The sequence below is a fragment of the Lathyrus oleraceus genome, chromosome 5, assembly GCF_024323335.1.
Source record: "Lathyrus oleraceus cultivar Zhongwan6 chromosome 5, CAAS_Psat_ZW6_1.0, whole genome shotgun sequence".
NCBI classification, from domain to species: Eukaryota; Viridiplantae; Streptophyta; class Magnoliopsida; order Fabales; family Fabaceae; genus Lathyrus; species Lathyrus oleraceus.
Window position 1 is genome coordinate 505,439,267 of NC_066583.1, and position 24,723 is coordinate 505,463,989.

General features: G+C 39.5%; 1 protein-coding gene across 1 annotated transcript; it reads left to right on the top strand.

The window, feature by feature from the left end:
- The first annotated feature begins 2,438 nt into the window (after positions 1-2,438).
- LOC127081648 (uncharacterized) lies at positions 2,439-19,975 on the top strand. Its single transcript, XM_051021886.1, has 12 exons — positions 2,439-2,547; positions 16,511-16,602; positions 16,737-16,796; positions 16,908-17,021; positions 17,098-17,185; positions 17,897-18,042; positions 18,114-18,215; positions 18,475-18,546; positions 18,629-18,886; positions 19,392-19,471; positions 19,538-19,786; positions 19,897-19,975. Exons 1-12 carry the CDS (start codon positions 2,439-2,441, stop codon positions 19,973-19,975), a joined length of 1,449 nt encoding a protein of 482 aa, XP_050877843.1.
- Positions 19,976-24,723: the final 4,748 nt, after the last annotated feature.

Consider the following 24,723-nt stretch of genomic DNA (forward strand, 5'->3'; position numbering starts at 1 on the left):
TAAGCTGGGGCAAGTCCCTCCAAAGGAAAATCTAGTTCTGACGACATTGAGGAGTTTCTCCAAATAATAAAAACAAGTGATTATAAAGTGGTTGACCAGATTAACCAAACACCGTCTAAGATATTCATATTGTCTTTACTATTATGCTCTAAAGCTTACCAGGATGCTTTGATCAAGTTCCTCATTGCAGCTCATGTACCCCAGGAGATTACTATGAACCAGTTTAAAGGCGTATTATCTAATATTCCAGCAGGTGGTTGCCTAGGATTTTATGATGATGAGTTGCCTTCATAAGGCAAGGCTCATAATAAAGATCTTCATATCTTTATTGAGTGTGCAAACACCAACCTGTCAAGGGTCCTGGTTAACACATGGTCCTCACTGAATGTTCTTCCGAAGAACTCCCTAACTAAGCTGACCATATAAAGGTTATTGATGAAGCCAAGTACTAATAGTCAGAGCCTTTGACGATTCTCGAAGGTCTGTAATTGGAGAAGTGGATCTCCCTATCAAAATAGGTCCACACGTTTCTTCTGGGACGTATAATTGTCATCTGGGACGTCCTTGGATCCACTCACCGGGGAGTTACTTCCACCTTTCACCAGAAGTTAAAGTTCATCCTCAATAGCAGGTTGATAACTATAGATGCCATGACAGTGGTAGAAGCGAGTCACCTAGAAGGTTAGGGTCAACTACGTGAATTATCATTGAATAAAGATAGATATGGGTTAGGATATCAGTCATGTAAGGTTGCGTAGGAGGAGATCCCTAAAGCAGCTAACAAGCAAGTTCATTTGTTACCCGATACGTTCATCCGTGCTGGACACCTCTTCGAAGGTCGGATTTCTCTAGTTGGCAACGAAGTCAGCATCCCTAAGGCAAAATTCTTTGTGTTTCAAAAGGCACCATGCCAGGTGCTCAAAAACCAGACTTTTGTGGACGTCCGCGAAGTTACTTAAAGCAAAACGTAATTTTTCTTATTTTCATTTCAGATCCATATGCCCTTCCCAAGGCATAATGCATGCTTGTAGGGGCCCCATTTATTTTCAAACGTGTTTATCATTAATAAAATGAGCATATTTGCATTCAATTATGTTCTCTTTCTTTCTTTTTTCCTTTTTACAAAAAATGGCAATGATTTTGTTTTCATAGTTTTTCCTTGTCCACTCATTCTAAAATAAAGCATGAATTGTCATTCATGCAGATCTTGTAAGAGCAAATCTAGTATCTACAATTTATCTCTAAGATTTTGATGATAACAAAGGTTGAAACAAAAATGGTACCCTAACAAAATTCATCTAAGTGTGCAGGATTTTAATCAAAGAAGTCAGATAGACATTCATCAGATACAGACATTAGTTCAAAATAATCACTTAGAAGATACTCAAGCAGAAGCTCTGACTCTGATTAAAGGAACCGTACAAAACAAACAGAGAGATCAGACACTCTGAAGCGGAAGAGCGCACTCTAGGATCTGAAGCTTTTTACACTCTGATGTAATCAAACAGGAAGAACCTCTCTAAAGACATTCAGCTACAAGTAACTATCTTAAGACACACTTGCTGAATAGAGACTCTGATATTTGAACTTTCTGATTCAGAATCAAATTTCCAAAGACTTAGCTATCAAGACTTCCACTTATGGAAAGAATCTAATTTAGAAAGAAAGTTATAGTGCCCCAAAACTGCTTTGGAAAGAACACAGAGATTAATGACATTAATCATCCATCATTTCCATAAGATCCTGTCATTCAACGGTCTTCTCATCACTCCTATATAAAGGATGCAACACTTCACTAAGAAAAGAACGGAAACACACTAGAATACAACACTACTTTCACCTCTATTATTAATTCTCTTTCTCACACGAGTTGCTGCTCAAAAAAGTGTGAACAATTCTTTTGCTCTTACCTTGTGTAATTTCTGCTTACCTAAAAGCACTAAGCATTACTGTAATTCTATTTATTTGTTGAATTCTTCTCAAGTGACTTGTGAAGTCTGTAAACTTGAGAGGGCTAAGAGATCTTTATCCTCTTAGACGATCTTTTTTGTAATCTTTCAAGATTAATGGATTAGGTCCTTATTGAATGCGAAATCACCTTGGTCGGGTGGACTGGAGTAGCTTTGAATTTCAAGCAAACCAGTATAAAAATTTAGTGTTGATATTATTTATTTTTGCGTGTGTCTCATTTCCAAAAAGTTTTTATTATCTTTAAAACAATTCAAACCCCCCTTTCTTGTTTTTCTCTACCTTTAATTGGTATCAGAGCTTCGGCTCTGTTATTGATTTTCTAATCAAACACTTAACAGTGTAGAGAGATCGAGCGTGAGAAAAACACTATGGCTAACACCAAAGAAAGAGATAGTTATAATGCTAAACCTCCAATCTTTGATGGAGAAAAATTTGATTACTGGAAAGATAGAATCAAAAGTTTCTTTATGGGTTATGACGATGATCTATGGGACATAGTTACTATTGGCTACATACCTCCTGTATCTGATGCTGGTATTGCTATTGCTAGAAACAAGATGACAGATGATCAGAAGCGTGACTTCAAGAACCATCATAAAGCCATAACAATACAGTTGAATGCCATTTCCTACAATGAATATGAAAAGATCACCAATAGGGAAACTGCCAAAGAAATACTTGACTCCCTGAGGATGACTCACGAAGGAAATTCACAAGTCAAAGAGACAAAGGCTCTGGCTCTAATTCAGAAGTATGAAGCTTTCAAGATAGAGGACAACGAAGCTATAAAGGTAATGTTTTCTAGATTTCAAACATTAATTGCAGGACTTAAGGTTCTGGACAAAGGCTACAGAACTGCAGATCATGTCGAAAAGATTGTCAGAAGCTTGCCAAAGAAATGGAGACCCATGGTCACTGCATTGAAACTATTAAAGGATCTGAACAACATAAGCCTAGAAGAACTCGTTAGCTCCCTCAGAAGTCACGAGATAGAACTTGAGGAAGATAAGCCCCAAAAGAAGAACAAATTTGTAGCCCTGAAATCCAGATCTGAGAGACGTAAACCAGAAAGGAATAAAGCCCTCCAAGCTGAAGAAGAAGACAATGACAACTCTGAAAAGGAAGACTCTGACGATGAAGAAGAGTTATCCCTTTTGACCAGAAGAGTGAAACAACTCTGGAGAAAAAGGAATAACAACTTCAGAAGACCAAGACCCAAGGGAGATCGCTCAAAATCAATTTCCAGAAGCAAATCAAACAAAGAGGTAACATTTTATGAATGTAAAGAAACATGTCATTACAGAAACGAATGCCCAAAGCTTAAGAAAGAAAGCTCCATAAGAGAAAGTTTCAAGAAAAACTCATTTAAAACTAAGACGGGACTCATGGCCACCTGGGACGAAACTGAATCTGATTCCTCTGAATCAGTGGAAGAACAAGAAATGTAGCATTCATGGCTACCACTTCTAGAAACTCATCAGATGGAAAGTCTGATCCTGAAAAGGTAATTTCTGATCTTTCTCGCTCTGACCTTGAATCATGCCTTTCTGAATCTCTAAGCTCATATCAGAAACTTAAACAAAAATTTAGAGCACTAAAAAAGGTCCTTGAAGTAACCATTGAAGAATGTGATAAACTTGAGATAACGGTTTCTGAGTTAAAGGATGATATTTTGACTCTGACAAAAGAAAAATAATCCACAAATAAACAATGTCTAAAACTTGAAGAAGCTTTATCTCAAGCCCCACAGACTTCCAACACAATTATATATAAATATGAAAAAGCTTTTCAAAAGTTTCTGAAAAATAGGATAGAAAGAAGCAGAATGGCTTCTATAATTCATGGAGTCAGTTAGAATAAGAAAAGAGGAATAGGATATGATTCTAGTGAAGACAAATCTTCTACAAATGACAAACCTAAATCCCCATTTTCTTATCATTACACACATGCACAAACACAACGTTTTACTAATGCTAGAAAACCCAAAGTCTTAAGAAACTCTAGGAGAACTAATCACAAAGGACCCAAAAGATTCTGGATACCAAAGGATAAGATAGTTTATGTTGTAGATATCCTATGCAGCAGAGTTAAGACACCAATCATGGTACCTGGACTCTGGATGCTCGTGACACATGACGGGAAGAAAGCATATGTTCCAAAGCCTGGAACTTAAAGATGTTGGCTTCGTAGGCTTCAGAGGAAATCAAAAAGGAAGAATTAGAGGCTCTAGAACTATTGGTAATGGATATCTTCCCTCTGTATTTGTTGTTCTCTATGTATAAGGATTAATGCATAACCTGTTATCAATAAGCCAATTAAGTGATAACGGTTATGATATAATCTTTAATCAAAAAAATATGTAAAGCAAGTAATCAGAATAATGGAACAGGAAAAACAACATCTACAAACTAAATCTTTCAGATCTAAAAGATCAAAATGTGAAATGTTTAATGTCTGTAAATGAAGATCAATGGGTATGGCATAGACGCTTGGGCCACATTAGCATGAGAAGACTCTCTTAGCTAAATAAACTCGAGTTAGTCAGAGGTCTATCTAAGCTGAAGTTTTCTTCAGATGCTCTGTGTGAGGCATGTCAGAAAGGAAAGTTTTCAAAAACATCTTTTAAAAAGAAAAATGTTGTTTCCACCTCTAAGCCTCTGGAACTTCTTCACATTGACCTCTTTGGACATGTTAAGACATCATCAGTCAATGGAAAGAAGTATGGACTGGTCATTCTTGATGATTTTAGTCGCTGGACATGGGTAAAATTTCTAAAGCACAAGAGTGAGTCTCACTCTGTATGCACTAGCTTCTGTTCTAAAGTGCAAAACGAATTTGACTCTAAAATCATCAGAGTCAGAAGTGATCATGGTGGGGAATTCAAAAATAAGTTCTTTGAAGAACTGTTTGATTCAAATGGAATATCCCATGATTTCTCCTTCCCTAGAACTCCACAACAAAATGGAGTTGTAGAGAGGAAGAATAGGACACTCCAAGAAATGGCCAGAACCATGATCAATGAAACTAATGTGGCTAAGCACTTTTGGGCTGAAGCAGTAAATACAGCATGTTATATTCATAATAGAATCTCTGTAAGACCTATTATGTAGAAGACTCCCTATGAACTGTGCAAGGGAAGAAAACCCAACATTTCTTACTTCCATCCTTTTGGATGCTTAGGTTTTATTCTTAATACTAAAGAACATCTGAACAAGTTTGATTCAAAATCACAAAAAGGTATTATGTTAAGATACTCAAAACGCTCTAAAGGCTATAGAGTATACAACACAGAAACCAAAATTATGGAAGAATCAATACATGTTAGATTTGATGATAAGATTGACCTTGAAAAGTCAAAGCTAGTTAAAAATCTTGCAGATTTGGAGATAACTCTTGCAGGTTCTGACGAAAAGACTAAAGCATCAGAAGAAGCTGAGAAGCAAAGTCCAGAAGCAACTGAAATCTCAATTATCCAGAAAAGATCAAGAAATTGCCCAAATATCTCTGAATATTTGATTCTGGGAAACAAGGATGAACCTGTCAAAACAAGGTCGACATTCAAAGTATCTGAAGAAACTCCTCTGGGATTAGTATCTCTGATTGAGCCTACTTCCTGTGATAAGGCACCTCAAGACAATGACTGGGTTCTGGCTATGAAAGAAAAACTTGATCAATTTTCAAAGAATGACGCCTGGGATCTTATCCCAAAGCCTAAAGGAACTCACATTATTGGAACAAGATGGGTATTCAGAAACAAATTGAACAAAAACGGAGAAGTAGTCAGAAACAAAGCACGACTGATGGCACAAGGTTATAGTCAACAAGAAGGCATTGACTACAACGAAACCTTTGCTCCAGTCGCCATGTTAGGATCCATTCGTTTACTTGTATCATTCGATGTAAATCACTCCATTAAATTTTATCAAATGGGTGTCAATAGCACATTTCTTAATGGGTATATATCAGAAGAAGTGTATGTTCATCAACACCCAGGTTTCGAAAACTCTAAATGTCCAGAACATGTTTTTAAACTGAAAAAATCGTTGTATGGTCTAAAACAAGCTCCTAGAGCTTGGTATGAAAGATTAAGAAACTTTCTTCTGGAACATGAATTCATTAGGGGAAAGGTTAACTCTACACTCTTCTATAAAAACATTAGAAATGATCTCATGATATGTCAGATATACATTGATGATATAATTTTTGGTTCAGCTAACCCCTCTGTATGTCAAGAATTTTCTGAGTTAATGCAGGCAGAATTTGAAATGAGTTTGATGCAAGAAATAAAATTCTTTCTGGGAATTAAAATCAATCAAGCTTCAGAAGCTACATATGTGTATCAAAGTAAATACATAAAAGACATTTTGAAGAAATTCGAAATGGAAGAATGCAAAACAGCAAAGACACCCATGCATTCAACCTGCATTCTGGAGAAAGAAGAAGTAAGTCAAAAGGTTTGTTAGAATCTCTATCTTGGTATGAGAGGCTCTCTCCTTTATCTGACGGTTACCCGTCCTGACATTCTCTTTAGTGTATGTATTTGTGCTAGATTCCAATCAGATTCAAGGGAATCTCATTTAACAGCAGTTAAGAGAATCCTAAGGTATCTAAAAGGAACTTCTAACCTTGGCCTGATGTATGAGAAAACATCAGAGTATAGGCTTTATGGATATTGTGATGCAGATGATGCAAGGGACAGAAGGGAATGCAAAAAGACATATGGGAACTGTCAGTTCTTTGAAAACAATCTCATATCTTGGGCTAGCAAAAGACAGTCAACCATCGCTCTGTCTACTGTAGAAGCAGAATATATATCAGCTTCATTATGCATTACTCAGATGCTCTGATGAGAAATCAACTAGAAGACCTTCAAATATTTGAGAGTAATGTTCCTATCTTTTGCGATAATACTACTGCCATATGTTTAAGTAAGAACCCTATCTTGCACTCCAGAGCTAAGCACATAGAAATAAAACATCATTTCATCAGAGACTATGTTCAGAAAGGGGTAATAACTTTAACATTCGCAGATACAGACCATCAATGGGCTGATATTTTCACAAAACCCCTTGCTGAAGATAAATTCTCATTTATTCTGAAACACCTAAAAATTGAAATTTTCCCAGAATAAACCTAATGTGCTTCTCTGAAATAGCAAAATAAGGATCTGAAATAACATATGGCATCTGGATCTGACTCTGATACTTCTACCAGTTTGGAGTCATCTGAATCAGAAATCCTCAGTATCCAATCCCTTGGTGTAACACCTCAAAATTTGCCCTCCTCTCTTGGGACTAGCTTAACATATTGCATATCATTTTAGGTCATTAGGCATTGCATATTGCATATCATGTGGTTACATTGTGAAAGTTATCCTCCTAAGTCTTGATCAGAAGATGAGGAGGTCATGATGCAAGCTAGGGTTTTATTGACTGATCATTAGCCATCTGAGGGTTGGACTATGAATTAGGGTTTCATGATTCTCAAAGGGGATTGATCTTGATCTTGGTTGAAGTGATACATCATCATCATCATGGTCTTGTTATCAGCCAGGGATTCAAGTGTTTGATCAGATACCTTGAGATTAGGGTTTTGACCACTGGTCAACCCTAATCAGTTGCATTGGGCCAATCAGGGCATAACAAGGAGATGGGGTCTACAATGGATATGGGGATCATTTCATGATTGTATTGAGCTTATGGAGGCTAGGGTTTCATCCTTGAGCCATTTCATTAGAAGATTGGGGCTCAGATTGATCAGTAAATTGCCAAATTCATCTATCAGTTGAAAAAGTCAACTGTGGTCAACTGTGCTTGATTTTATGGATTTGGAGGTGGGAGAGAGTTGGATACACTTCATTCATGTTGAAACAAGTTTTATTTGACATGTCAAAGCTCAAGAATGAAGAAAATAAAGTCAGGAGAAAAATTGCCAAAAATAGAAAGTGACTTGTAATGGAAGTTTCCAAAAATGGAAAGTTTTTCACCACAAAATTACATGTCCAAAGAAGCTTCAAATGGAAATTTGTTCAACATTAAAGTTGTAGATCTTGTTCTCACCTTTCCAAAAAGTCAAAGAACTTGAAATTCCCATGCATGGTTGGCAAGTTATGGTCCATTCATTTTCCAAAAAGGCCTAAAATCAAAGTGGCATAACTTTCACATGGAGTGTCCAAAATGAGTGATCTTTTTATGAGCAAACTCCATTTCACATGTACTTTCATGGTGCATAATCAAAATTCATCAAAAATGGTCAATGCAAAAGGTCAATTTTCAAGTGCAACAATTAAAATCCAAGGGCAAAATGGTCCAAGTTGAGAAATACATGGAATTTTGGAATGAGGATTTTTGCAACACATCACAAATGCCAAATAGAAGATGTTTGAGCTGTCATGAGCTGTCATGGTTCAATATTTGGCAAGGGCATTTTGGAACTTGCACTTAAGTTTCATATTATGCTAATCACATGAGTTTTGCTAATTGGTGATTAAGAGAGTGATTAAGGGATAGTATAAATGTTTAATCATAACTGAATTGCAAATCATAATCACAATTCTCAAGAACCTAACCAACTTTCCCTCCATTTTCTCTCAATTCTTCAAGAATCTTCATCAACATTTTTCAAGATTTCTCCATCATTTCTTCATGAAATTGCTTGATTCTTCTTGATTCGTGCTCCACATATCTTCTTCTCCAACTGTTTTGGTGAATTGTTGCAAGAATCTTCAAGAACCTCGACTGTTCATCATGAGCTCAACTATGGCAAATTGAGATTTCTCACATGTGGAGCTGTTTTGGATCAAGCTAGGCGTGGCATTCAACTTCCTCAACCTTCTCCTTCACCTGTTTTTGGTTTTGGCTCGCAAATACATCAAGAATCATCACTGTCTTCAACCTAAGATGCAAAATCGAATCTCATCATTTCTTGAATTATCACAGGCGTTTTATAGATCTTTGAATATAGATGATCATGCTATGCTTGGTTTGTGAATTGGTTAACTGTAGAGAAAGTTATCGCGATTTTAGGTTTTATGTGCATAACTTAAAACGTTCGATCCCGTTGCTATGTTAGGTATTAGGAGAAATAGATTACATGTTCATGTTCCTTGTTGAGAGACGGTTCTTTTGACTATGAGTTTGTTGATTTTCATTGAGATTTGAGGATTTTCATTTTCTGCAATTTCTGAGTTGGTTATGATGAAGAACGATGAAGTTCTTGGAGTTTTTTCTGGAAAATATGCGTTTTGATCTTCCATTTGCCTCGCCTCATTCAAATTCGTGTTTGGCGCCAGCTCTGGCCAATCAGAGCGCGCCTTGGCTTATGTTCGGAACGACGCCGTTTTGGCTTAGTTCATAAGTATTACAAAAATGCCACTGGCGCATTATTTTAATTATTATTTCATTTTCTTTTTCTTTTTATTTCATTTTTGATGCCATGACTTCCAAAATTCATATCTCACTCATTTTTCATCCAAATTGAGTGAGATTTTTTGCATTATTCTCATGATGATGTGTAGAATTTAATGGTTATTTTTGTGGATTTTCTGCATGTATAGAAAAATAATTGGTCTAGGGTTTGTGGAATGTGTCACATTTTTGTATGTTTTGCCAAATCCATCATGAAATGCTCATACCTTTAAAGAAATGGATGAAAATGTTTGTGCTTATTCTGGACATGTTGATGGTGATTTTCATGTAGAGTTTGTGATTTTTGGATACTTGGTGTTGGAGATATGATTTTTTGAATCTAGGTGTGACAATTTGTGTCACACCAAGCTAGGTCAACTTTCTGATTTTATTTGCCTGACCTAGAGATGTTGAATTGCTCCAATATTTTGCATGAATGAACATTGATATGTCAAGATAACATGTGATTTTTTCTGGAATTTTTGGTTGCATTTTCTAATTGATTGATAATTTTCTTCTCTGTGTGCTCATTTGGTAACCTTGTGTGACACATGTTGGCATTTTGTTTGTGAAATTCTCATATTGTATTGGATGAAGATGAAATTTGGTATGAGCATTCTAGACACATTGTAGGACATCATGGTTTTGATCCCATTCATTTCTAATATGTTGTCACTGTTTTATGAATTATTGAAATGGATGCTTGTGTTGATGCCTTGAATTGGTTTGTATAATTGTGTCTGGACTTCTTGATTTTCATTGACCTACTTTCTTTTGTCCAATTGAGCGGAAAATTGACATGCTATACATTGAATGTGTCCTGTTTAGGTGTGAATTTTTGTGGAATTAATTGAATTGTTTTGATATGCTTTTGATTGAGATAGTTCTGTTTGGACTTTTGAAGTTGCAAATTGCATGATTGATGTTAAATTGTGCATGAAATGATAATGGTGATTGATATGAGCATGGGACCAATTGCATTTGCTTTTAATTTGTTTGAATGTGATTTTGGTTGGTTTGCACTTTCTGTTTTGATTTTTTTATCCCCTTTGGACCCTAGGCTTGGCCTAGTGGTCTAGTTTCTCACATTTGGTGTGGATTTTCAGGTTGAAATGCAAAAGGCTTAAGGAGAGAAATTCAAGTTGTAAATTGAGATTATTTGATGTTGTAAACTAACATTGATTTTGTGTTGTAGGGTTTGATGCTTGAGCTTGAGCTCATGGCTTGCACTTATGTGCATTAACTTGTGTTGTCTGTATAGATTGACTTTTGCTGTTTATTGTTGGTTTGTCTGAGTACTGATGATACTTGATTGATTTCAGGTACATTTAGTCGCTTACAGTTCTTTAAGAACTTGCTTGCTGCTGCTTGGTTTTTAAACCAGTTGAGGTAGACTCTCTTGTCTTCATGTAGTCTGGAAGACCTGGCCTGTTACTTGGCCAGGCAACTGTCTGAAGTCCTCCTTAAGAGGCGATGATTGTGATTGTTTACTTTTGTGCCAAGCAGGTAAAGACCTCTATGAGGCAATTGGCGGAACCCAAGGGATATGCAATCTATCCCCCGCTATTCTGTTGAGTCGTCCCTCTGCTCACACCACTGTGTTGATGCATTGGGACACAAACCCAAGATCTTGTGCTGTTGCACAATCGAGTCAGAGTCTTGAGCGTAGAAGGGTCCCTCCATTCTGGACCCACGCTCCTTTGTCTGAAGCTCTCCCTGGACAGGGATAAGAGCTGTGAAGTCTAATCTTCACTCACCTTTCATCTGCTTCACCTTAGCCCCTCAATGGCAAGGTTAAGAGCGAATACTACCCCTGTATAGATGACTTGCCTAGGCAGTCAAACCCATTGTTTGAGCCCACTTGACTGGATATAGTGTGTGCTATGTGAATACTTGCTTGAAATGCTTGTTTTGATCTGTTGATGCTTGCATGCTTGTTTTCCTGGATAGGATTAGCTTGCAGTTGTGCAAGTAGGTAGAAACCATGACATAGGGCAATGATGCATGATAACACTAGGCTCGAGTACAGCTCCCTGGTAGTGTGTCTTCCCTTGGTTTCTGGCTAGAATTTCTTTCCCTTTCAGGGGAACTACATCGCCCTGATCCTCGTACCAGACGAGGTATGTAGGCAGGAGACCGTGCGAGGTCTCTCCGGGAACTTTTTTTTTCTTTTTGTGTGTGTGCTTGACAGTTATAGGCTCGAGTTCCCGACTCCCTATTAACTTGTTTGGTTGTTGTGTGCTTGGAAGCTGATGTAAGTCCATCGAGTGGCATTCGGGTTCCAGTGTGCGTGTGTTTTGGTTCGGATGCTGATGTAAGCCCAGTGATTGGCATTCAGGCTCCATGTTTGCCTGTGTGCTTGTTTGTTTGTTTGGCGTGCGTGAGCCAAACTACAGTAGCTCTGATTCTCGTTCCAGACGAGATATGTAGGCATAGGATGCGATGTCCTAGCGAGCTCCCTTCCTCTTAACCCCACGTGCGTTCCTTGTGTGTGTGTGTGATGTTTTAGCAACCTTTTCTTTCTTTTAGAACGTGGATCCCGTCGAGTACGACGGACGTGAGGGGTGCTAATACCTTCCCCTTGCGTAACCGACTCCCTTACCCTTTCTCTTTGGTCGCGAGACCATGCTTTTTCCAGGTTTCTCTGAACGTTTCCTTTCCCTATCTTGGGATAAATAACGCGCAGTGGCGACTCTGTTTGTTTTTTTGTTTTAGCCCGCCGGTTGTTTTTTCGCGGATGCGACAGCTGGCGACTCTGCTGGGGATTTAGCAAGATGTTGACCTGTGCTGGTCCATCTTCCCTAAGCGAGTCTCTCCTAGCGCTCTAGGATAGTTTAGGTTGCTTGTGTTGTTATATTTATTGCATTTATTATTCTGACTGTGTATATATTTGCATTAATGTCTGCATGCATCATACTATCATGTTGCCGTCCTCTGTGCAGGTGGTTCCTCTGTTTGGGGTGGGTGTTCTGAGTGGGGCTAAAACCCAGGCCCGAGTATACACCTAGGATTAGTGTGGTCTCACGTTCCTCATTTGCTTTATCAGCATATTGTTGCAACGTGACATGCCACAAGCCGGACGAGGTTCATTTGATAGTGCTTTCCTCTGTGGGGTACCCCACTTTGGTTGAGTTACTTCATCTGAACTATTGACTCTGGTGACCGATCATTTCCCGGAGTTTTGGTTTAGACGATCTTAAGAGAGCTACAATGGCACACCCGAAAGGGCAAACCCATTGAGTATCTTTGCCCGATTGTCGAGACTATTATCCGCCTTAGGATGACCTGATTAGAATTTACCTGTGAGGGGAGGGTGATTCTTTCAGATGCATGTTCAGATGGTGACTTTGATGGTGACTATTGGTTCCGTTGATCAGAGTCCTATTTATCAGTCGGATTTATGGTCATTTATTGCCGAGACGCAGGAGTGCTGTCTGTGGTGTTTATCAGTGGGGATCCGTTTATTTCAGGATTCCCCGGGCCGATTCAGACGAATGTGGGTATCTTCTCAGAGTTTGTCTGATGATGATGATGATGTACCTTTCAGTTCCGTTTATTTCGGGACCCTTGAGTTGGATTTGTGGTTAGTCAGACCTCAGATGGTTGTGATCGGTTCAGAGATCAGGGCTGTGATTCAGAGCAACAAATGATCAGAGGACTTGGAGGATGGCAATGCATTGCATTCATACATCTGCATCATTCTCATTTTGCATTCATCTGCATCGAACCTACATCTAGCCATATGGGGAGTATTATGGATTGAGAATCTGGTTGAGAGACATCCGGATGTCAGAATGTTATTGGTGAAATATTATCCGTCTGGATGAAGCCAGAATCAAAGGACGGAATCTTCCTCATATGGATAGATGTTGCATTCATGCATATTAACCCATTTGCTGTTTTGTAGGTGTCAACCGGTGCGCATAGCTCGTTTGCTCAGATATCCTGCTGGGGGCAACAAATCCAAACTGATGGATCCTCCCAACGCCGACATCCTCGAACTGAAAGAGATGGTGAGGGATTTGTTCAGTGTTGTGCAAGGGCTTGCCTTGGGGCAGAAAGCCATGGCCGAGAGATTGGAAAGGATTGAGGGCTGGATGATCAAGGAGAAAGTTCAGGAAAAGGCTCCGTCATCCGAAGTAACAAATCCCTCTGGCTCTGTAGCAAAGAAGCCCTCTGGCAATGGTCATCTTGAGAAGGAAGTCGAATCAGGTGGTGTGCAGGCCAAAAGAGAACGCGGTAAGGATCGTTATCACCCATATGCTGATACGGCAACGATCCCTACTGGTAATCGATCTGCACAACAGCGGCAACCACCACCTCAATAGAGGACACAAATAGCAGTGGGCCAAATGAGAAGGAGGACGACAGATCGTCATTTCGATAAACCGCCCGTGACTTATGCCTCTCTGTTTAAGAGGTTGAAGGATCTTGGATTGGTGCAGCCAAGGATGTTGACTCTGTTGAAACCTGATCAGAGGCCTGCCAGTTACGATGAGAATGTCAGGTGCGAGTTCCATGCTGGGGCACCCGGACATCATGTTGAGGATTGCAAAGCTTTTAAGCATGTGGTCCAGGACTTGGTGGACTCTAAGGCAGTCAACTTTGCACCAATGACAGAGCGATAGTGCTAACCCCGTGACAAGGCATGGTCCTGTAAAAGTGGAGATGATGTCGAAAGACAAGAAAGGGATAGAGGTGACTGAGAAGGATCAGTTAAGAATGCCCATGTCTGTGGTCCCAAAACGCCCGACGAAAAATGGAGCTTTCCCTCGTGTTGATGATTGTTGTGCGGCCATCGCTACAAAGGGGTGTGTAGTAATTGGGGAATCGGTCCAGAGAAAGATGAAAGTAGAAATGGACGATGTAAGGCGTAAAGTACCCAATCTGGCAGTTGAAACCATCAAGGTGAAAAATGCCGTTGGTGTTGAGAAAGAGAAAAAGCCGTCCATTTCTTCTTACAAGCAGGCAGTGGAAGTGGTGAGAAATGGAGGGATCCCAGGCTGGGGACAGATCATAGGCATTGTGGTAAAGGCGGATATGTTTGGGATTGGTTATCATCCAGGTCAAGACTCGTCTGAGCAGAACAGAGGACGTCGTCCGTCGTTCACCTTTGTCAGTGCTGGAATGCTAGATTCAGATCACGCCTATACAGTGGGTGAAGAGAGTGACAGCGACCGCGAGCTGGAATCGTGGATAAAATCGTGCGTACCAGGAAGCTGGAAGGCCTAAAAAGATCAGCACTGTCACTCATCCGGAAGAGTAATGTTTCTTGTTTCTCAATTTTATTTGCATGAAAGCCATACGTGTTTCCCGACACGTAATGGTTCATTGTAAGGGCCACCTCATGTTCATAATTTGCAACATTTCTGCATCATTAATAAATGGATGTTTTTCAGTCAAAAAGCGGTGTTCCCTGTTTTTCATTTATTTTTGCAGTTTAAAAACAAATAAAAATGGCAATGTTTATTTTCATTTTTCTCTTTTTTTGATTGGTCTCGTTCCGAATTCAAAAATAATTCTCCGGATCTCGTTGATAACAATTTGGTTACACCTCATATGACTTCGATAAACCGATCTATCATGCCGAAGAAGAAGGCGAAGAAGATTGTGATCTGCTGGAATTAGCCAGGTTGTCAAAACAAGAGGAGAAGGTGATTCAGCCGCACGAGGAGCGGGTTGAGGTTGTTATTCCAAGCGCCGCCGAGGTCGGAAAGGAAGTGAAAATTGGGGCCGCTTCAGAGGCGAGTCGAGAGCAGAATGGTAGTCCTGTTGAAGAGACATGTGGATACCTTCGCCTGGTCATGTCAGGATATGCCAGGGTCGGATACCAACGTCGTTGTGCACAAGCTGCCATGGAGAGAAGATTGTCCTCTAGAGAAGCAGAACGTCAGTGCCTGTATCAGAGAGCCAGGGTGACTTTGTTTCATGATATGATTCATCATGAAGTTGAGTGCTATGCTATGACATGATAGCAAAGTCCCAAACAGGAGAGGGGCATCTGGCAGACCGGGGCAAGTCGTTTGACCAATTGAAATGATTCAAACTGAGGTTGAATTGAATAAGTGCACTATCAGCGTGCGGGCCGGTAAGCTGCTGGGGTTCATTGTAAGAGAGGAATCGAGGTTGATCCTGCTAAAAAAAAAAAAAAAAAAAAGAAAAGAAAAAAAGTAATACAAAAAATGCCTGAACCGAGAATAAAGAAAGAAGGTTCGTGGTTTCTTAGATAGATTGAACTACATGTCATGGTTCACATCTCACCTAACAGCCACGTGGGAACCCATTCAAGAAAAAAAAAGATCAAACGGTCAGATGAAATAATGATTGCCAAGGGGCATTGAAAAATAAAAGAATAAGTTGCAGGAACCTCCGATTCTGTTGCCTCCCCACTACGCCAAAAAGGATTTTTAACAGCGCATCTTAGACAGCGCTTTTAAAAGAAAGCGCTGTCTAAGGTTAAAATAAAAATAAAACATGGAAAATGTTCTAAAAAATAATGAAAGCGCTGTCTAAGGGGGGGTCTTAGACAGCGCTTTTAGAAAGCGCTGTCTAAGACCCCCCCTTAGACAGCGCTTTTAGAAAGCGCTTTTAAATATAGACCTTAGTCAGCGCTTTTGAGAAAGCGCTGTTTAAAGTCTTTCAATTAAAAAAAAAATTAAAACCAAAAGCGCTGTCTAAGGTGGGGTTTAGAAAGCGCTTTTGGAAAGCGCTGTCTAAGGCATATCTTAGAAAGCGCTTTCCACAAAAGCGCTGTCTAAGGTCTAATTAAAATTAGATTTCAGACTTCTATTTTCGTTCTCAGTTCTTTTTGTTTTCCCTCCTGCGATTAAACCCCTCCAGCGAACCCTAACAGCGAACGAGAATACATTGTAATCATTCGGTTTCAATACCAGAAAGTGTTTGAAGAATCGGTTTCAGAACGTCATTTCTACTGCGGTATGTTCTTCATTTCTGCATTTTTTCATTTCTGATTCAGTTCGTCATTTCTACTGCGTTTTGTTCGTCATTTCTTAACATTTTCATTCATTTGGTTTCAGGCATTGCAAGTGTTTGAAGAATATTTCATTTCTGAAAGTGTTTGAAGAATCCTTCATTTCGGTATGTTGCATGGCCGACAAACCTCATATGCGTAGGAGCAGCAGGGGTGTATGGAGCAATTCATGCCAAGACTATTGCTCCTCATCTAAATGTCATCATTATTGAGAAGGGAAAGCCTCTTTCCAAGGTGTCTGTGAATGTACCATTATATTCCTTCTGATTGCATGTGGATAGTGTCCTATTGTGTTGTATTCAACGTTGCTGTTTTTCAAATTTCGCGTTCTCTCTTGTTTTGTTCTTCTTCTCACAGTTTATTCGCAGGTGAAAATTTCAGGAGGAGGCCGGTGCAACGTGACAAACGGGCATTGTGCTGACAATTTGGTAATCCTCCTTTCCTCGTGATGCAAAAAACACATTTGTTTTAGAGAATAATTGCTTTATGAGTCTATACTGTGATAGTAACTCAATGTTTGGAAGATGATCAGTTTGTAGATTTTGGCAGAAAACTATCCAAGAGGTCACAAAGAACTGAGAGGATCTTTCTTTAACGCGCACGGTCCTGAGGATACCATGTCTTGGTTTTCCTCTCATGGGGTGGAACTGAAGGTTGTTCTTTAAAATACATCTCGTTACTGTTTCTGTTTCTACTGTGTGTTTCTGATTGATGATCAAATTCTTATAGATTGAGGATGATGGTAGAGCATTTCTTGTCAGCAACAGCTCTTCTACGGTAATTGATTGTCTCATGTCTGAAGTAAATCAAAGGGGAGGTATGTTGATTTAGCGCCTGTTTGAACTACTTATTCGAGCTTATATAGTAACATATGTTTTGTGATACTGTTTGTTAGACTTTACCAAAACAACTTATAACATTTTTTAACTTTTTTATCTTATTTTTTATAAGTTCTTCAAGGTAGCCTATGAGAACAATTTATAGCATATATGAACATCATTTAAATTTATTTTATCTTTTGCTATAAAAATGGCTTATACAAGCTTATTCATAAGCGCTTATTTTCGTAAGGACTTGTGCTATAAGCTGCAAATAAGGTGTTTATCCAAACAGACCCTTAGTAAATAATGCTTTTGACTTCTTGCATCATGTGGATTATGGTTGATGAAACATTGTGTTTTTAACATTGTTATCAGTATCTTATGATATTTGTGAGTAGTATCTCAATTCAATACAAAACTGAACCCGATCGATATGAATCTCTAGTGTGTATCTATTTTGGATATGAATCTCAATTTAGATCTTGATTCGTTCTAGTGAATCACTACCTAAACTTAGTGTAGACAACCACTTTTTTTGTCAACTTTGTATAGCCAACCACTTTTGTTTTTCCATTTGATTTATAAGTTGATTCTTGAACTATTTGAGGTTCATATGTGATAGACCAACTTATAATTTTGTTATGTCACTTATTTTTACAGTGATGACCTTTCAAATTATTAATGCTGAATTGTTTGTTCCCAATTAGTTTCTATGCAGACCAAAAAAAATGTAACTGCAGTGTCTGTTTCATCCGGTGGGAAATTTCTTCTTGAGATTAAGCAACTTCCAGCTGGTTCTACTGAACACGTCGAAGTTGATTATCTATTGATTGCTTCTGGAAGTAACCGACAGGTTGTGGTCTGTAATTGATTTGAATTAAAATTCATGGATTAGATGTTTAAATCAGGTTCTGTCTGTCACAGGGTTATGAACTTGCATCTCAGCTTGGCCATTCGATCGTAGAGCCAATGCCGAGCTTGTTTACATTCAAAATTGAAGACTTGCGTTTGAGGGAGTTGTCTGGGGTTAAGTATCAATCTCTGAAACTCTCGCATTCTAATTTGAAGAAACTTTCAAGTTTTAGTCTTTTTCTATACCTTTTTCTATAGTTTTTTTGTGAAAGCGTGTACGTCTGTACTTTAGTGTGTTGGTGGAAGTTTCATGTTTTATCGTTGAATGATTGATGAAGGAGTTAAGGAGTTAAAGAGACCGATTTCCTTTTGTTCGGTTGCGACAGTTCAAAGCCGCTTTTACCAAATTAACAAGTGGTTGCTTATTTCACAGGTTACATTTCCAAAAGTTAAAGTGCGACTAAAATTGGACAGTCTCCAAAAAAATATACCTCAACTTACACAGGTATGTTTATTTTGGTTTCGTCATTCGTACAGATTAAATAATGAAAAAAATGTTTATGCATAATATTTTGAAATTCTACTAGGTCGGTCCGATGTTAGTTACCCACTGGGGACTCAGTGGACCGGCTATTCTTCGTTTGTCTGCTTGGGGTGCTCGCTTTCTGTTTAGTTCAGGTTACAAAGGTAAATGTACTCTCCTTGTGTTTGGAAGCTCTAAAACAATTATGGAATTGATACGAATTCTTCCGTTGGATGAAGGGAGACTTGTTGTGGATTTTATACCTGATGTGCATGTCGAGAGTTTAAATACAATTCTTTCCCGTCACAAGCTTCAATTTGCGGTAAATTATAGTTCAGTATGAAGTTGTGATAGTGACTTTTAATTGAGAAACAGTTTAACTAGTTTAAAATAGATGATGCAAACTTGGAACCACCATTTTTAAATTTTTTATTATTTAAATTGGTGAGAGTTTTTTTATGAGAAAACCTCACTTATTGCTACTGGAATCCAACATCTTAGTTTGTTTTTTTAGGGTATATCTTAGGAAAAAGTTGAGCAGGAGATTTATGCCATTTTACAGTAAGATTTGATAGGGTTGATACACATAATTTCTGAATCAAAACTGATTCATCAAGCCTCAGTTTACTTGACTAAAAATTTAACATCTCACCCTGTTTCCGTGTTTTTGTTTTATAATTAGTTTTTCTTAATAACTTTGTTTTATATTTAGCTGTTCTATGAATTACATTTCAATCAACTGGGAGGAAGTAATACTTTACTCTGCGTCTTTGTTTTATATTAGTTACTATTCTAAGTTATTATATGAATTACATTATAATCAATAGGGAGGAAGTAGTATTGTACTTTGTTTTATAGTTAGTTATTCTACGAATTACATTACAATCAATGGGGAGGAAGTAGTGTTGTACTGTAGTAGAATAGAAGTGAAGAGGCATAAACAATTTATACTTAATATATTTTTTATATGTAGATCTACGAACTTAGACTCATGGACTCCTGAGCAACTTAAATTGATGAGCTTTGGCGGAAATGGTAGGGCAAATGTTTTCTTTAGACAGCATGGTTGGAATGGCGGTGGTAAGGTAGAGGCGAAGTATACATCCAGAGCTGCAGAGTTGTATAAGCAGTTGCTTTCAAAAGAAGTTGCTAAAAGTATGGCTGAGGAGGCTGCCTTGTCTCCATCCCCTGCAGCTCCTTCTCAGGCTCCTCAAAAGTGCAAGTAAGCCTTATCTTGTAACTCTTGCCCCGGCATAAATTAACTTCTACTGCATGTAGTGAGCTTACATAGTTTATGCACGATTCAGTTCTAATTTCAATATATTCGTCCAGTTTAATGTTTTTAACAAGATACATTCCTTGGAGAAAAAACACAGTGAATGCAATTTTGGGAGAGACTGCTAGCATATAAGTATTTATTTATGAAAAAGACAAAATGATTTCATACGTGTAGAATTACATATTTTCAAAACTTTTGCTCTTCCAAAATTTTAATTCAACACAAAATATCCTATATTTATTTTACTAGGGATATCAGTGTAATATGGAAACTGTGTTTGCTAGTGCAGTGGTTGTGTAATACTATTATATCGTCATTATAGTCGTGGATGGTTTTGCAGTAGGACCTTCATTCTTTAAAGCTACAATAGATGTTGCCACTCAGAGTGTTTTTCTTAACAAATTCATTCAACAGCAAAATATTTTTTTTTTTGACCCCACAGTCATGCCCCTTATTTTGTTTCGTTTGAATTGGTATATATATATATTTGTTAGCCAAAAATTGGTAGAAAAAAGGCCAAAATGGCATATATAAAATGTGATATTTGTCTGTCAAAATCTGGTTGAAAACAGGTAGAAATTCTGGTTTATAAACCTGGAAAAAATGTGGTTTAAAACAAAAGCTTCAAAAAATTTCGTGTACCTTAGACAGCGCTTTTGTAAAAAGCGCTGTCTAAGGGGGGGATTAGAAAGCGCTTTAGGCAAAAGCGCTGTCTAAGGTATACCTAAAAAAATTAAAATAGGAGGGTCTTAGAAAGCGCTTTTGGCCAAAGCGCTGTCTAAGGGGGTGGGGCTTAGACAGCGCTTTTCAAAAGCGCTGTCTAAGGTATACCTAAAAATTTTAAAATAAGAGGGTCTTATAAAGCGCTTTTGGCCAAAGCGCTGTCTAGGGGGGGGGCTTAGACAGCGCTTTTAAGATTTAAAAAAGCGCTGTCTAAACCTTTAGCAGCGGAGGTTTAGACAGCGCTTTAAAGCGCTGTCTAAGGCTAAAAAAAGCGTTGTCTAAGGTCTTGTTTGTTGTAGTGCCCTATGGAAAGAAACTGTTAATCTGGTACTTGACAGCCTTCGAGGGGTCTACGAGGTGTATTGGGTCAGCATGACGAGTCTTGTTGAAAAGAGCATGCAATTTACCTAAGCAAAAAGTTTACCGACTGTGAAACAATACATTCACTGTTCGAGAAAACTTGATGTACTTTGGCATAGGCTGCTCGCCGACTGAGACAGTATGTGCTGGTTCATATCACTTTGTGGATTTCAAGATGGATCTGATCAAGTACATATCTGAGAATCCAGCATTAACCGGACGGGTTGCGAAAGAGCAAAAGAATGTTGACTGATTTGGGATACTCTCAGAAAGCAATCAAGGGGTGTATTGTCTGATTACATCGCTCCGCAACCCATTGGGGATTATCAACCAAGGAAGTTTGAATTCCCTGATGAAGACATCTCGAGGTGCTCTAATCGAAAGATTGAGAGTAACCGATCCCGGAGGAGGGGCCTGACCCTGAATCCGAACGGATTCCGATGTCTGATGGGGAGGTTAAGGTGGATAAGCTTTAGTTTCCCGGATAACGTTTGAATGCACCGACGGTATGATTGTGCGGAAAATGGTGGTAACCTACAAAGACTGGCATGAGATGTTGCCGTTTGCATTGCATGGGTATCGAATGTCGGTACGTACGTATACTAGGGCAACTCCTTTCTCATTGGTATATGGAATGGAAGCCGTATTACCGGTTGAGGTTCAAATTCCCTCTTTGAGAGTCCTGATGGACGTCAAGTTGCAAGAGGCTGAATGGATAAGGACCCGGTACGAAGAGTTAAGCCTGATTGAAGAAAAGAGGCTGGCAGCCATCTGTCATGGGCAGTTATACCAGCAACGAATGAAGCGTGCTTTTGACAGAAAGGTACGACCTCAGGTATATCATGTTGGTGATATGGTGCTGAAAAGGATCCTTCCTCCTCAAAACGATCGAAGGGGCAAATGGACACCGAATTATGAAGGTCCATTCGTGGTCAAGAAGGTCTTCTCTGGTGGAGCCTTGTTGTTAACGACCATGGATGGTGAGGATTTTCCATCCCCTGTGAATGCGGACGCAGTTAAAAAATACTTCGTATAAAGAGACCCGCTGGACGAAAAGAATAAAATAGTCCAGGCAAAAATGGGCATCCCGGCGAACCAAAAACAGAAAAAAGGTTCGGGCAAAAATTAGGGATAAAAGGAAAACTGTACACCCGGCAAGTCGAAGACCTGGAAAGGCGACTTGGGCAAAAACGGGTATCCCGGTGGACTGAAAACCCGAAAGGGCGGTCCAGGCAAAATAGGGATTGAAACGAACAACTGCGTCCAGCATGATCGTTTGCTTTGGTTAAGGCATCATGGATAATACCCGGTAGGGATCAATCAGAAACGTCTTGTTCAGAAGGCAGAAAGCATGGAGAGTCTGAGGACATATGGGGTGTAACCGAGTTGGAACTCGATGAGATCACGGGTTTCACATTGCCATTAGGATAGATTTTTTCCTTTTGTGCGCGGTTACCTCTTTTCAGGAATTGCTTCCTTTGTATTGCTCATTTGAGCCACACTTTTTTTCAATCAATAAAATGCATGTTCAGTCAAATAATTTTGTTTTTGTTTACCGCTTTGATTGCAAAAACATCCAGATATTTTTGATAAAGAATCTTGCATTTTAAGACATACAGGTCTCTTCCAATGCATGTTTATAAGATTGAAAGCTTGAAATCTTATTCGGAAGGTTGAGTGGCTTAAGTGTTGAAATCTTGACACGCCTGGGGCACGGTTTTATCTAACGATCTGTTTTGCAGGTGCTGTTAGGTATTTTCACTCACTTGCAGGTTGTGATGTGGAAGCTGTTGACAAAAACAAATCCCCGTGGGAGTCCAATCAGGGACGAATGAATATGAAGGGATGATAAAGAGACGTTGAGACGTGCGACGATCCTTGAATGATAATCAAGAAGACTCTTCAAAATCGGAAGATTGGAAAGTCTGTAGAAATTCCCCATGGGGTCCAATCAGGGACGAATGAATGGGTAGAGAAATGATGAGAGACGTTGAGATGTCCGGAGACCTTTGGAATTAATCAAGAAGACTCTTCAAAGTCTGAAAATTGAAAAGTTTGTATAGTCCCCAGGAGTTCGCTTTCCGTCGAGCGCGGAGCGATTGGGAATACAAGATGATGGAGCAGAAAAGGTCCAGACGAGTCTGGGAGTTCTCAAAAGTGGAAAGCCGATACGAGATGGGAGGTGGATACCATGGTTCGATGAGTCGACGGGTGTTCTGTGCCAACTTTTTTCATTTCCCTAGAGGGTCCCCAAGCAGGGTTGTGAGGGCTAACTCCCCAGCAGATCCAAAGGTCTGTGGATCCCTTAGCCGAGCCATGATGATTATTCCCGGCTCTGTTTAAAACGGTGTTTCCTCAGCAGCCAGGCCTGGAGGTTGCTATTCCCCGAGTGGAGCGGGTTTCAATGAAATATATCTCCAGCAGTGTTCATCTTACCAGTGGATTGGATGAGTTTCTGTAGCGGACTGATATTTGCATCCCCAGCTGAGTTGATTCTACCTATGGATTGCATGGGTTGTCCCCAGCGGAGTGGCATTCGCTCCCCTAGCAGGGTCAGGATGGTTATCCCCAGCAGGTGTCAGATCGATGCTTCCCCAGTCGCCAGGCCTGGAGGTTGCTGTCTCCTCAGCAGAGCTATCTGTGAATATTTCCCCAGTGAAGTCGTCAGGTATCTGTGAGGGTTCCCCAAAGCAGGTTCGGGATTGATATCCCCAGCAAGTCAAAAGACTGTATCCCCACAGAGTGTTAGTGGTTCTTATCCCCAGCAGTTTCCTGAGCGGATTGGGTGCAAAGGAGATTTTTCCCTAGCAAGGGTTACCTTTTCCCAGCAGCAGTGCTATTCCCCAGCGGGGTGGAGATCGGAGTATTGACGAGTTCCTTTCGGCAGAGTGCCTCGTGCTCCCCAGAAGAGTCCCTTGAGGGGGATGCTTTTTATGCATTCATCATGTAGAATAAGCATAGCATATTGCATAATAAATCGCGTAGCATTTCCATAATTATGGGGCATTACGCAGAAAAAGTCATGCATCATTGCAAGCATAAGCTAGTCTCAAGCTGTGGTTATTGTTTGAGAGGTGGTTTCGACAGAAGTTGGAAGATGTTACTCTGATGGGTTTAACATCATGACGTCAGATCAGCAATATTCCCCAGTAGTGCGATGCTGGAGGAAACTTTTCCGTCGGACAGAAATAGAAATGTTACGCGATCAGCGCGACTCGAGCCGTGGTTACCGCTTGAGATTTGGTTTTGCCGGACGGTGAAGACGGTACTCCGAGGAGTTCAGCATTGTGAGTTTGGAGCAACAGTATTTCCCAGTCATCAGTAAGTGTCTGGTCGAGTTTTCTTTGGTGTCAGTAAACATCATCATTCGATGTCCAGTAAACGTCGAGTTATTTCCCAGTCATTGTTTAATGTATGGTCGATCATTGTTTGATGTCCTGTCAACATCCTTGTTTGATGTCCTGTCAACATCATTGTTCGATGTCCTGTCAACATCATTGTTTGATGTTCTGTCAACATCCTTGTTTGATGCTTGTCAACATCATTGTTTGATGTCCTGTCAACATCATTGTTCGATGTCCTGTCAACATCATTGTTAGATGTCCTGTCAACATCATTGTTCGATGTCCTGTCAACATCATTGTTTGATTCCTGTCAACATCATTGTTCGATGCCTGGTAAACATCATTCTTCGATGTCTTGTAAACATCATTATTTGATGTCTGGTAAACGTCGAGTTCCTTCCCAGTCATCGGTCAGTGCCTGGTTGAAGATGTTACTCCGAGGAGTTTAGCATC

Coding starts and splice junctions, on each gene's coding strand:
- LOC127081648 (XM_051021886.1), top strand. CDS start 2,439: ATGGGTTATGACGATGATCTATGGGACATAGTTACTATTGGCTACATA. Junction 18,043..18,113: donor CTTCTGGAAGTAACCGACAG/GTTGTGGTCTGT, acceptor TGTCTGTCACAG/GGTTATGAACTTGCATCTCA. Junction 18,547..18,628: donor ATATACCTCAACTTACACAG/GTATGTTTATTT, acceptor AAATTCTACTAG/GTCGGTCCGATGTTAGTTAC.